This window comes from Desmodus rotundus, chromosome 13 (genome assembly GCF_022682495.2).
Source record: "Desmodus rotundus isolate HL8 chromosome 13, HLdesRot8A.1, whole genome shotgun sequence".
In the NCBI taxonomy this organism is placed as follows: Eukaryota; Metazoa; Chordata; class Mammalia; order Chiroptera; family Phyllostomidae; genus Desmodus; species Desmodus rotundus.
The window spans coordinates 74757502-74770859 of NC_071399.1; the positions used below are offsets into that span (position 1 = coordinate 74757502).

The window sequence follows — 13358 nt, forward strand, 5'->3', positions numbered from 1 at the left end:
AGAGGTTTTTTTTTAATGGACTATTTACACATTAAAAAAAATCCCCTATTTCTCTGGAGAATTCTAGCAGACGAACTATAAGGTGGATAAAACACTCAGAAGGAAAAGAAGGGGGCATTAAAATTTACTGGACAGTTATTTTGCTACATGTCTCGATTTCTCAATTATATTCTAATAATCTGAAATTTACCTCCAGTTCAGATCTGATTCTCTACGGTCATTGGTTTCACCCAGTAGCTCCGTCTCACTAATTCTGAAGTGACTCATCTGTCCCTCCTCTTGCCTTCTCTGTTCTAATTAATGTCACTATCATTCACCTAGTTGCTCAGAGAAAGGGCCTGGAACGCTCCTCTTTTCCATATATCTCTACCCTCACTGCATCTATACTATTCCTGGTACCAAAGCTTGTCCGTTCACCCAAATCCACTGTTACTAGCTAGAATAGTTCAATAACGAGCAATTAGTTTTCTTATCTCCATTTTCTCCTTGCTCTAGCCCATACTCCACAAAGTTGAGGGTTCTGCTTTTAATATTTTAAAATAAATTCTGATCCGAATACTTCCTTAAAGTTATTCAGTGGTTACTCTTTTCCTTCCTTGCAGCATGCTATAAAACTCCTTAATGATTTGCCCTTCACCTGGCTCCCCTGCATATTTTCAACAAGTATTTTTGAACACATACAGTTCTAGGTACTGGGCACACAGGGGTGAATGATGCAAACAAAAAATGGGGCTATTGGCACTAAATTTGTGGTAAGGGATTTACAGTTTTAAATAGGTTCGCCAGAGTGTCAAGACCTGAAGGCAACGAGGAAGTGAAATATGCAGGCATTAAAGTGAAGGGCCGTAGTCAGAAAGAGCGGCAAGTACAAAGGTCCTGAGGTTTGGTCATGCCTGGCAAGTCTGAGGAACAGAAATGAACAAATGAGACTGGATTAGAGGGAAGAAACTTGTGCAACATAAGATTGGAGTGGTGATGGCGATTAGTCCTGATGGTGTTTTGTGAGCTCTTGTAAGGCCTTTGGTTTGAATTCTAATATAGGAAGATACTGCAGGGATCTGAACAGAGAAGTGGCATACTCTCATGTAATTTTAAGAAAACTCACTGCAGTATTAAGAATATATTGAAGGGATCAAGGACAGAAGCAGGATACAAGCTGAAAGGCTACTGAAAAACAACCAAGGTAAAAATGGCTTTGGCTTGGACCAGCGTGGTAAGGGGAGCAGTTTAGAGAAGTGGTTGGATCCCGGACTTGGTTTCAAAGTGCAGGCAACGACATCTGCTGCTAAAGTAGATGTTGGATATAAAAGAAGGAGAGAAGTCAGGAATGACACCGAGATTTTTGACCTCAGAAACTGGAAGAATGAAGTGAACTCTGAGTCAGTTAACTGGGATGGGTTGAGAGAGATCATCAGAAGCTTAGTTTTTCATGTGTCTTATCTGAAATGCCTGTTAGCTACTCAAGTGGAGATGCAGAGTGGGCAGGTGTTTATAGAAGAGCATTGGAAGCCTATAGGTTTGAGAGTGACCAGAGAAAAAAATATGTAAAAGTCCTAAGGTTAGATCACTGGGGATGAGTGTACTTTAAAAAATATCCAAGACTGGGTTCTGGAACACCAACATTTAGAGGTCAGAAGATGATGAACAACCAGCAGGACACTCAGAAGAGGAGTCAGAGAGAAAGGCTAAAATGAAGTGTGGTATCTTGGGAGTCAAGTGAAGAAAGTATTTCAGGAAAGAGCCTGATTGGATTACATTCTGTTGAATGGTTAAGAAAGATGAGGATTGAGACTGGACCACTGGTTTGAGCAATAAAGGTGTCACTGGCGTCCTTGACAAGAGCAGTTTCAGTGGGATGGTTGGGGCAAAAACCTAATTACAGTAGGTTCAAGGAGCAATAGGAAGAAAGTGAATGGAGAAAGAAAATATACAAAGTTTAAAATATGCACAGAGACTAGCGAGGTGGCCAGTCCAAGACAATTAGCTTTGCCTAGCACAGTGAGGAAAGAGTCCTTTTAGGGGGAAAACAAGAAATGAAAGAGGACCTATCAAGAAAGACGGCTAGGTTTCTGCCTTATGAAATAAACGTAGGTTGGATAGTACTATTCCAAAGAGGGATCACTGGAAGAGCATGTGTTCAGTTGTGATAGAGAGAATGACAATTGGCATGCCTTTAAAACATGCACACAGAAATGGGTCAATGAAGTCAGAAATGGGTCAAAGAAGACAGAGCTAGAGATAATAAATTTGAGCATCAGGCTATGTTGATAGCTACTGAAACTTTGGGCTTGGAAGAGAAAGCCTAGGAGAAAATATACAGTGAAGAAAGAGGTCTAGAGCTTGGCCTAGAAGAACTTCAACATTGAGTGGCTACATGGAACAGGACAGACCTACAAGGAAAGAAGGAAAACAACCAGAGCTAAGAAAACAAACCAATTAAAAAAAAAAATACAGGCCTACTACTAGAAAGAAAAATGTATACTTTATACTTTAAAGGAGACACCTGTTGAATAACTAAATACAAAGGTAAAATCACTTCAAAGTTATGAGAAGGGTAAATCAGGATTTGACCTGAAAAAAAACAGGGCCAAAATAAAAATCTATGTTGAAGGCTTTTATAATTCTACACAACTACTGGAGATAGGTTCACCACGGTGTTCAATATTACATGTACACAAAAAACAGCCTCTCTAGGACTAGGAACAAAATATATCTTCCTGATGAGCTTACTAGATATTGCCAAGTACAAGGGCATAAATCACTGAGCTTGCTTCTCTATCTTGACTTTAAATCAAAACATCCTAAAATAATCATTTCATAGCAGGTGCTCCGAAGTGAACCAAAACTAAAATTACTGTTTTTCTTATTATCAACGTCTACAGGCTGCAGGTGTTCTTAATCATTATTCCATCCCTTCCATCCCCACACTCCATATAACTCCAGGGACATTAAATTTGTGCTTTCTTCATTTCTATATTATCTGAATTTCTTTAGCACATGTATTCCAATTATAACCAGAAATAAGCAAATTATTTTTTGAAGTTTGTACATTCTGCATGGGCCTCTATGACAAGTATCCTCAAAAAACATAATGAGTTTTAACATATTAATTAAAATGGGTAGAGAAGGAAAGTACCTCAACAAAATAAAGACCATGTATGACAAACCCTTAGCTACACAGTATCATACTCAATGGTGAAAATCTAAAAGCTTTTCCTCTAAGATCAGCAACAAGACAGGGATGTCCACTCTCACCTCTCTTATTCAACACAGTACTGAAGTCCTAGCCAGAGCAATTTGGCAAGAGAAAAAATAAAAGGCATCCTAATTAGGAATGAAGAAGTAAAACTGTAACCTTTTGCAGATGACATGATTCTTTATATAAAAATAAACAATAAAAAAATATAAACAAAACCCCCCTAAAGACTGCACCAAAAACTATTAGAAACAATATACAAATACGGTAAAGTTGCAGGATACCATACCAATGTACAAAAATCCACTATATTCCTATATACTAACAATAAAATCTCAGAAAAAGAAATGGGAAAAACAATTCCTTTTGCAATTGCAACAAAAGAATAAAAATACCTAGAAATAAACAACAAAGGATGTGAAGGACCTATATACTGAAAGCTACAAAGCATTATTAAAAAAGACTGAAAAAAACACAATGAAATTGAAAGATACTCGTGTTCATGGATTGAATCAACATAGTTAAAATGTCCACATTACCAAAAGATAAAGACTTAATGCAATCCCCATCAAAATCCCAATGTTGTTTTTTAAAGATATAAAACAAAAAATTATCAGATTTGTATGGAATCACAAAAGACCCCTAATAGCTAAATCAATCCTGAGAAAAAAGAACAAAGCCAAAAGCGTCACACTCCCTAACTTCAAATTGTATTACAAAGCAGCAATACTCAAAACAGCGTGGTGCTGGGAGAAAAACAGACACATAGACCAATGGAACAGAACTGAGAGCCCAGAAATAAAATCAGATGTATATGGACAAATAATTTTCAATAAAGGAGCTAAAAACATAAATTGGAGGAAAGAAAGCCCCTTCAATAATTGATACTTGAAAAATTGGAAAACCACATACAAAGGAATGAAACTAGACTACCATTTGTTCCCATGTACAAAAATTAACTCAAAATGGATCAATGACATAAATATAAGACTTTAAGCAATTACATAGAAAAAAGCATAGGTACTAAACTTATGGACCTTGGTCTTAGAAAGGATTTCATGAATTTGACCCCAATGACAAGGGAAGTAAAGGCAAAATTAAATAAATGGGACTATCAAACTACAAAGCTTCTGCACAGCATGAGAAATTAACAAAAAAAACCCAAAAGGCAACCAAATGGGAAATGATATTTTCAAATAACAGCTCCAACAAGGGGTTAATATCCAAAATATATAAAGAACTCATAAAACTCAACACCAAGCAAATAAACAACCCAATTAAAAAATGAGCAGAGGACCTATATACACACTTCTGCCAAGAAGACATACAAATGGCCAATAGATATATGAAAAGATGCTCAACTTCACTTGCTATTAGGGAAATGCAAATCAGAACTCCAGTGAGATACCAAGATACCACCTCACACTTGTTACAATGGCTATTATCAACAAGCTAGTAGTAAGTGTTGTAGAAGTTCCGGAGAAAAGGGAAGCCTCATTCACTGCTGGTGGAAACGTAAACTGGTGCAGCCACTATGGAAAGCAGTATGGTGGTTCCTCGAAAAAACTAAGGATAGAGTTACCATATGACTCAGCAATCCCTCTTCTCGGTCTCTACTCGAAAAATATGAAAGCATATATTCATAAAGTTGTGCGCAATCCTATGTTCACTGCAGCATCATTCACGGTGGCCAAGACATGGGAACAACCAAACGGTCCTTCAATAGAGGACTGGATAAAGATGTGATACATACATACAATGGAATATTAGTCATAAGAAAAGATGAAATACGGCCATTTGTGAAAACATGGACAGATCCGGAGAATACCATGCTAAGGGAAATGTCATAGAGAAAAAGCTAAGAACCATGTTATTTTACTCATATGTGGGATATAAAACTGAAAGCAAAAATTAAACATGAAAAACAAATAAGCAAAAACTCACAGACACAGACAGCAATAGGGTGGTCACCAGAGGGAGGAGGGGTGGGAGGATGGTAAAGGATAAAGGGGTCAAATATATGACGACAGAAGAAAATCTGACTCCGGGTGCTGGCACACAATGCAACACACAGATGATGTGCCACAGAACTGTCCACTTGAAACCTATATAATCTTATTAACCAGTGTCATCTCAATAAAATTAAGTTTAAAAAAGAACTAAGACAATACCTCCTAAGGAAACAGCACTTAACTGAGAATTTTTTATGAAGACTGTTATTAAAATTAAGGCACAAACTATAGTTTCCTCTTTTATCCTTTTGTGAGATGAATCAGTATGGTAAATTTATGACTCTGGATTATTTTTAGTTTGTCCACCAGGGGGAACCCAGCCCCTATACTCTATCTCTGTATCTCTCACTACATCCCTGGTCCCCACTCCTGGAGTGATCGTTTCTGTTTACATAGCATTTGGCATTAAAAATGCTAAAATCTTTTAAAACTACATCAAAATATCTGTGCATCAAAACAGTTGTGCCTCCTATCATTTTTAGGCTACAAGAAAGTAAGCACAGCCCTGGCCAGGTAGCTCAGTTGGTTAGAGCACTGTCCTAGTACTTCAAGGTTGTGAGTTCAATCTCCAGTCAGGGCACGTGCAAGCAGCAATCAATGAATAAATGCATAAATAGGTAGAACAAGAAATTGATGTCTGTTTGTCTCTCTCTCTCTCTCTCTCTCTCCCCCCACCCTTCCTCTTTATATCTAAAATCAATTTAAAAAAATTGTTAAAGGAAGTAAGCTCCTAAGGTACTACTGTTCCTAGATCACTAGTTCAACACAAAGGTCTGAGCTTGACAGTGTTTCTCAGTCTAAAATTATTGAAAAATCCTCTTCCATTCATCTGCTCCCTTCTTACTTAACTTTTAAATTTTTTATGAATTAATGACTTAGTATTATTGTATTAGATTTTAGTAGTTTCCACAAGTGCTTTTGAAAATAAAGTAATATAAAAAATAATAAACTAAGTCAAAACCAACATCTTCAGCAAAAAGGGTGACACTTTCAATGAAATGTTTACCTTAATTTTGGCAGTATATTCTCCTCTACCGCCGAACAGACCGAGCCCACCAAGTAAAATATCAGTGTCAGCACTGAAGCGTATAGCTTCTACTGAATGAGCAGAGTAACCCCAGCCTCCTCCGTGACCTAAACAAAAGATGATTTATGTTTTAAAATAGTCACACATGTTCAGTTAGAAGATAATATTTCCTGAATGTAAATATACATACTTTCAAACCTGTTCACTACGCTATAATCTTCTTTGGAATAAACCTTCATCACTGCTTGAGTCTCCTCCTCTGTACTTGCAACACCCATTTTTAAATCCTGCATAGTTGCCAAGGTATCAAGACAACCTAAAAACAAACAAGCAAGAATTCAGTTCTTGGAAATTACAATCTCCCATAATATTGATGAGATGGGATGGATGTGATAGGGGATAAATTAAAGTAATAAACTATGAGTGTGCTCAACAAATGTATTCTAAGTCTTAAACAATGTTTCATGGACAAGCACAACCAATAAACACTCTCCTCTGTCTGCGTAGTTGTATTTAAACATATACTATATGAGAATGTATTGCACAAAACTGTATCTCTGAAGGATAAAGCTGCATAATACTTGAGTCCTTATAAGCTTCTTCCTTTCAAGAAGCTCCGAATTATTTTAGTTTAACTCTTAAGGTACTACCTGAGGAAGACACAGCCGGAGATAACCTTAATTGATGCTAACTCTGGATGTTCACAACGGTTCCTTGGTTAAAATTTGTGAAAAAAGAACCAAGTAATTAATTATGCTTAAGAATGTAATTTCACAATTGAAAATTCTACATAACATAATTGAATCTTTTTAAGCACAATTTTTAAAAACAATAGAATAGTTATGTGTAATAGTATAAGATTTCCAGCAACAAAATATATATATATGTATATGTGTGCATAAAAAGAGAGAAAGTGCTATATTTCAAATTAATTAAATAGAAGGAAAGAAGGAAAGCTGATGTGCTGTGGAAAATTGTGTTGTATAAAGAGAAACAGTATCTATAAAATTCATATAATATTTTATAGAATTTATTTTAAAATAATGTATATAAATTAAATATCATAATTAAGTATTTGCATAGTCAATTTATTTATTCAGGTCAAGCAAAAATTAGTTTTAAAAGTTTACCTATAGGAAAATTATATATATTTGGGTATATATAAATCTTTCACGGTGCTGGTGTAAGTCTGATGTATTATTTTCTGTAGGATAAATCTCTTAATAAGATTTAACCTATTTTTTTGCCTATCATATCATTTATAACAAACATGAAAAAGTAATATACAAATTTAAATTCTCTTTAAAAATACTCAGCACACATTAATAAAAATTAGCAAACATTATCTGATCATCAAACAGCAACTCTACCTAGAATGTGCAAAGCTGCATGAGAGCGGGTGGTGAGAGCCCTTGATCCTGTTGGTAAAGCAAGTTCAGGGCTTAGAATGCTGCATCTGGATTGCATGTCTGTTGCAGAAGGAAGTCTGGCATCAGCAACCACCGCATTGTAACACCACAGTTCCCTAGTATTTGGTCGAAACCTTTCGAGAGAGAATAATTACAGCATCTTAACATACAGTTTCATTTAAACAATTTCTAAAGTATAATTGATGATACAAAGAGAATAATACAGGCAGCTTAAACAGGACAAAGCATAGCTCATTATTTTTCATATCTGAGCTAAACATATAAATAATTTATGTCACTTATAAGTAAAATAATTTAAACAAAATAGTAATAAAGATCACTATCCTTCATGAATACAGAGCAATAGTATACTTAAAAATCTGATACATACTTACAGGTATAAAGCATGTACACAATAAAAATTCCATTTTAAAAGTTGTAAGACAAAGGACATGTCAAGAGAAAATGTGTGAAACATATATGTGAGGCAAAACAACATGCACAACACGTAAGAGCTCCTGCAAGCCATTAAAAGACGATCAATCCAATACCAAGTGGGCAAAAGACATAGAGTCCTGTTCTCAGAAAGCAAGCACAGAGAGAATTATTCAGATGTTCGACCTTAGTACTAAACAGTAAGGCAGCGATAAAAACTAAAAGGAACCCCAAATGCCCTATGATAGCTATAAAGTGCGAGTACCCTACTGGAAAACACAAAGCAGCCAGAAGTTCAGATAATGAAATGAAACTCTAATCCTGATTAAAGAAAAATACCTTCCAGCTATTTTACTAAAACATAGGAGAAAACTGTCCTTCATCTTTTAATCTAAGTTTTGGAACAAGGGGGTAAATGATCAAGGACCTGGCAAAATATTTAAGATCATCTGTCCCACTGCTGCCACCATATGTGAAAAGGGCAAGGTTCACCTAACTGTATACCACACTCCTGAGTTCTGTTAAGACCGCAGGGAAATGGCTCTAGCTTTACTATTAGAATCTTAGTTCTACTGTTATCTCTAGTTTAGAGAATGCATTTCTAATTCAGTGAATGTATACAGAAACAAATTGCATACTGCCAAGATTTACTTTTTGTTAGTGCAAATTTACATCATTTAAAAATAAAACATAAGGATTATAAAAAATAAGACATCAATAAACATAGGTCCAAACCAGAGCTTACTCTTTTGTTAACTAAATCTCTTACGTATTGACTTCTAATCAGTAAATAATTAAGGATAATTCTATCTTTACACCACCACTCAGCTCTCTATCCCCTCCACTGTATCTCCCTATGATCACTCTAATTTTGGTACTTAATATCTCAAGTCTTCGTTGGAATTACTACAAGATGACTCACCTCTACTCTCCTGTTATCTAATTTATATTGTATAATGCTCCCAGGGAGATCTAAAAGCACTACTGCTCAACTAATTCTGGCTTCCAGGATTTCTAACAAAATGCCCAAATTAAGAAGGATCAGTAAGCTGATCCTTCACTCTGAATGCAGACCTCAACATCCATGGACAACTCTTAAGACTTGACAGGCTGAAGGAAATGAAAACAGGCATGGGCAGAAGACGACGGACAATGAAACAGTCTCCCCGCTCCATTCACACCGCTTCAACCTTTCAACTTATCTGAATTCCTGCCTACTAAGGCAGGCCCAATAAGCAACTCAAGAGGTGAAAAACATTTTGAGTGCTTTGATTAGCCGCCCTGGTAGTGGCAGGATACACTTCCCATTACTACTCAAAGCTAGAAATGCAGAGGACAACTCTTTTCTTTACTTATTTTGTCTATAAAGCACATAATAAATTGTAAACAAATACAATATAATCTGGTGAGTCTCTTGGATACCTGTATCCACCTCTATACTTTTATAATGTCTGGAGTTTAATAACCCTGAGTATTTCTCTACCCATATGGGAATTCCGTTATGTACATTCCTGAAGGGCAAGCTCCTATCTTACTCTCTCTTTTCTTTGCCATAATTTTTTCTACATACTTGGTAATAATTAGATATTTATGGCACCAAGAAATAGAATGAATTCTATACAATTTAGATAGGATTGCTGACAGACTAAAAATAATTAACAATAGAACTCTTGAAAGTAAAACTGCTAATTGTAATGACCAGCAGCAAACACTTCTATAGCACTTATTAGGTCCCTCTGCTCTTAGTTTGTCAATCCTTCTAACAAGCTTGAAGTAGGTACTATTATTATTTTATAAATGAGAAAAGTGAGGAACAGAGAGTCAAAGTAACTTCTCCAAAGGTACACACAGCAAACTGTGGAGCTGGGATAAACTTAGGCAGTCTGGTCCGTCTTAATCACTACACTACACTGTAAGGATCCCTATAAATCACTATGATAGAAGTGTAAAGACAAATTCCATAAGATCTCACTACTAAGAGGGCTCTAACAAACAAAAAAACTAATGAGCAAAATAGAACCAGAGACATGGAAACGTGGAACAGATATACAGCAGGCAGATGGGAGAGGGGAGGGGAATAATGGTGAAAAGAAGGGGCAGGGACTAGTCACAGAACATGTATGAATGACCCATGGACATGGACAATGGTGTGGGGATGGACTGTGGTAGCTGGGGGTGGGCTGGGAGGAGGAGGGCAAAGGGGGAAAAGTTGGGAAAACTGTAATAGAATAATAATAATAACAAAAAGTTAAACAGGAGGGGTCTCGTGTGAAAAATCTGTACATAAATTTTACTATAGTACCACCAGAACATAATTTGATAATTTATTGACTTCTCTATTTTGTAAACAGAGACGCTTACCTCCAAATGACATCATACACAGGATCAAGACACACACCAAACCCCTGCAGATCCTCTTGCTCGGAGTCATTAAACGTTTTACAGCTCCCATCCACCTTATTTATCAGAAGACACTTAAATGGAGGAGGTTCTGATATAGAAGCAGGTATCAAGCCTTGAGAAAAATTCACATATTGTAAAGATGTATTACCTTTTTATGTTGCCCAAACTTATAAAGCATTATTTTTATCTCCATTTTACAGATGAAAAGACTGAAACTTAACGAGGCTGAGTAACTAAAAACCTTTAAATAGCAGAGCTAGGGCTAAAACCTCAGACTTTCCAAATCTACAACACACGCCACCAACTTCTACACTATCCCATTCTACCATATAATCAATAATGCCAAAGACACAGTGTGGATTGATAAGTTGGGTTTATGTAACCTTCCAAACGATTAATTTCTGCAATTTATTAACAAGAACCATACAGAAAAATCCCTCCTTTCAATTAGGTTTTATCCTATTACAATTTAACTTATATTTCCACCACTCTCTAGCTTATAAATAATTTGTTTCTAGATCGCCCAATTACTCCATTCTTCCAGCATATAGATAAATGTTAAAAAAGGACACTTAGAAGCTTCTGTTAAATTTCTTCAGACAGAAAGAAAACAAAAGCTACAAGACTGTATCTTATAATAGGGAAAAACGAGCTATTTACTATTAATCAGGACAAGAACTTTTGGTGGGGACATCCATTTGTTTTAGTATTACCTATTATGTGTTTACTGGCAAAAATTTCTGATGTAGCAAGCACATGTGAATTAATTAGTGCTTCATCAATTCTCAAGAAAGTCTGGTCCCCACTTGCACCTATCCAGGTAGCTTTTCTTCCATATTTTGATCCAATGTTAGGCATGGGAGCTGGCTTTGCATTCCAATATGGCACATCCAGAATTGGTCTGCCCAGTTGTCCTTTCTAAAAGATTAAATAAATCATATTAACAATATGATTGAACAATCTGTAATTTTTTAATAAAGACAGTAGACAAAAACAGCTCTGAGACATTATTCATCAATTGTTAGGGTTTTTTTTTAATAAACTGTTTTGAAATGTGTATCAAAGATTTCTAAAGGAATAATTTTTATTCCTAGAAATTCTCCTCATAATAAGTGACAAAGTGTATTATTAAAAAAGTAATAACAAAGTTAAAATATTTTTCCATGTCAGAAATCTTTGTGAAATACTACGAACTATCTTTATCTAATTTAAATGAAATATAGATTTCATTTCATTAAATGTACACTTAAATATTCTAAATGTTTAAAAATTAGTATTACAATGGAATAAACAATAAAAGGTAAATAAACAAATAAACAGACAAATATAGGGAGGAAATGTGACAATAAATTCAAAGGAAGTAAATAAAATGAAAAAAATCGCTTTGACATTTTGAGTATCGTAAACAGTATATTGAATTCAGACAATCTGAAAGCATTTGGGTAAAAGACCAAAACAGTAAACATGGAAACGATGAATACAATACAAAATAAAAAGTATATTTTTTCACATAATCAAATTATTTCATTTGTTTCAAAACAAAGAGCAGAATCACTTATGGCTGTCTATAGGTACCTGGTTACATAAGAGCTTAATTTGGAAAGTAGCAGGAAGCTTCTTACAACTAAGCTAGTAGCTAGCTATAAAAGAATGTAGATGGACTGATAAATATTTATCCACCCCTGGCACAAGAGCTTTCTCTCCCCCCACAGCATTCCTCTTCCAAAAATCCCCTCGAGGGCAAAAAATAGTGCATCATGGTACCCAGGTTTATCTGTAAGTAATGCCAATGAAAAACTATAGGGAAAAGAAAGAGAGAGAGAGAGAGAGAGAAAGAAAGAGAGAGAGAGAGAGAGAGAAAGAAAGAGAGAGAGCACATGCGTACACCTGGAGCACTGCCAATAGCCTGGTTCTCACCCAACTACCAGGTTTCTAGTGAGTTCTATTACTCCTTCAACATCACAGCAAGAAAATCCCACCATAATCTGACTGTGAAAGCATGTGAGCTTCAATCACTTGAATGAACCAGGGGAAGGTAAGGTGGCAAGCACCTGATTGGAAAAGAAACTAAAAAATTTCAATGTTCATTCTCAGATTCTTTTGATGACTATCCTCATATTTTTACCCCTCCCCCGAAAAAGAACATAAAAATGTAAATAGCGAGCAAAGAACATCATATTCAGGTATATAATGTACTTTTGGAGAAAAAATAAATTAATCATATTTTTAATTTACAGAGGGGAAAAAACAAATTGCAACACAGTTTCTCTATCTACTGGCCACTGCAAGCCTAAGGCGGTGGAGAGCACAAAAGGAGAAGCTTAAGATGAGTAGAGGAGCATGGAAGACTTAGAAAAGGCACTGGCAAAAGCATTTCCCCAAAGAGAAAATCCAACCCTGGATGTCAAAATACTAAGTAAAAGTAATGACTAAAGGCTTCAGAGTATACATGGCCATTTCTCCACCCAACTGAGTGATGCAAATTAAAAGGTGTGACAACACATTTTGCTGACAAGACTGTGAAGAAACAGGCATGCTCATACACTGACTGTTGATGAGAAATCAAAATACAGGGGAACTGATAATATCTCACAAAACTACAGAGGTATTAAATTTGGACCCAGCAATCTTACTTCTAGAATTTTACCTCAAAGATAAACCTCAAAAATAGCAAAGATATTCATTGCTATTGCTGCAAAATACTGGAAAGTACTTAAAAGTCCAAGCATAAAAAATAATGGATTGAATTAACTACAGTATATATTGACAGTTTATTATTTAGACGTAAAAAAGAGTAAGAGATATTGAGACTTCTGGTCAAGATGGCAGAGTAGGTAAACTCTGAGCTAGCCTTCCCCCATAATCATATCAAAATT

The 13358-nt window shown here is 35.6% G+C and overlaps 1 protein-coding gene across 14 annotated transcripts in view; it reads right to left on the reverse strand.

Moving 5' to 3' along the window:
* The window catches only part of MYCBP2 (MYC binding protein 2), a 262323-nt gene that overhangs the window by 137665 nt on the left and 111300 nt on the right, over window positions 1–13358 (reverse strand). For all 14 annotated transcript variants that reach the window (XM_045201677.3, XM_045201639.3, XM_024568966.4 and 11 more), the window contains 5 exons: window positions 11196–11400; window positions 10441–10594; window positions 7606–7778; window positions 6426–6551; window positions 6215–6342 (listed from right to left, as the gene is read on the reverse strand). In XM_045201677.3, coding sequence (XP_045057612.2) covers window positions 6215–6342; window positions 6426–6551; window positions 7606–7778; window positions 10441–10594; window positions 11196–11400 — 786 coding nt within the window. The remainder of the gene's footprint in view (window positions 1–6214; window positions 6343–6425; window positions 6552–7605; window positions 7779–10440; window positions 10595–11195; window positions 11401–13358) is intronic.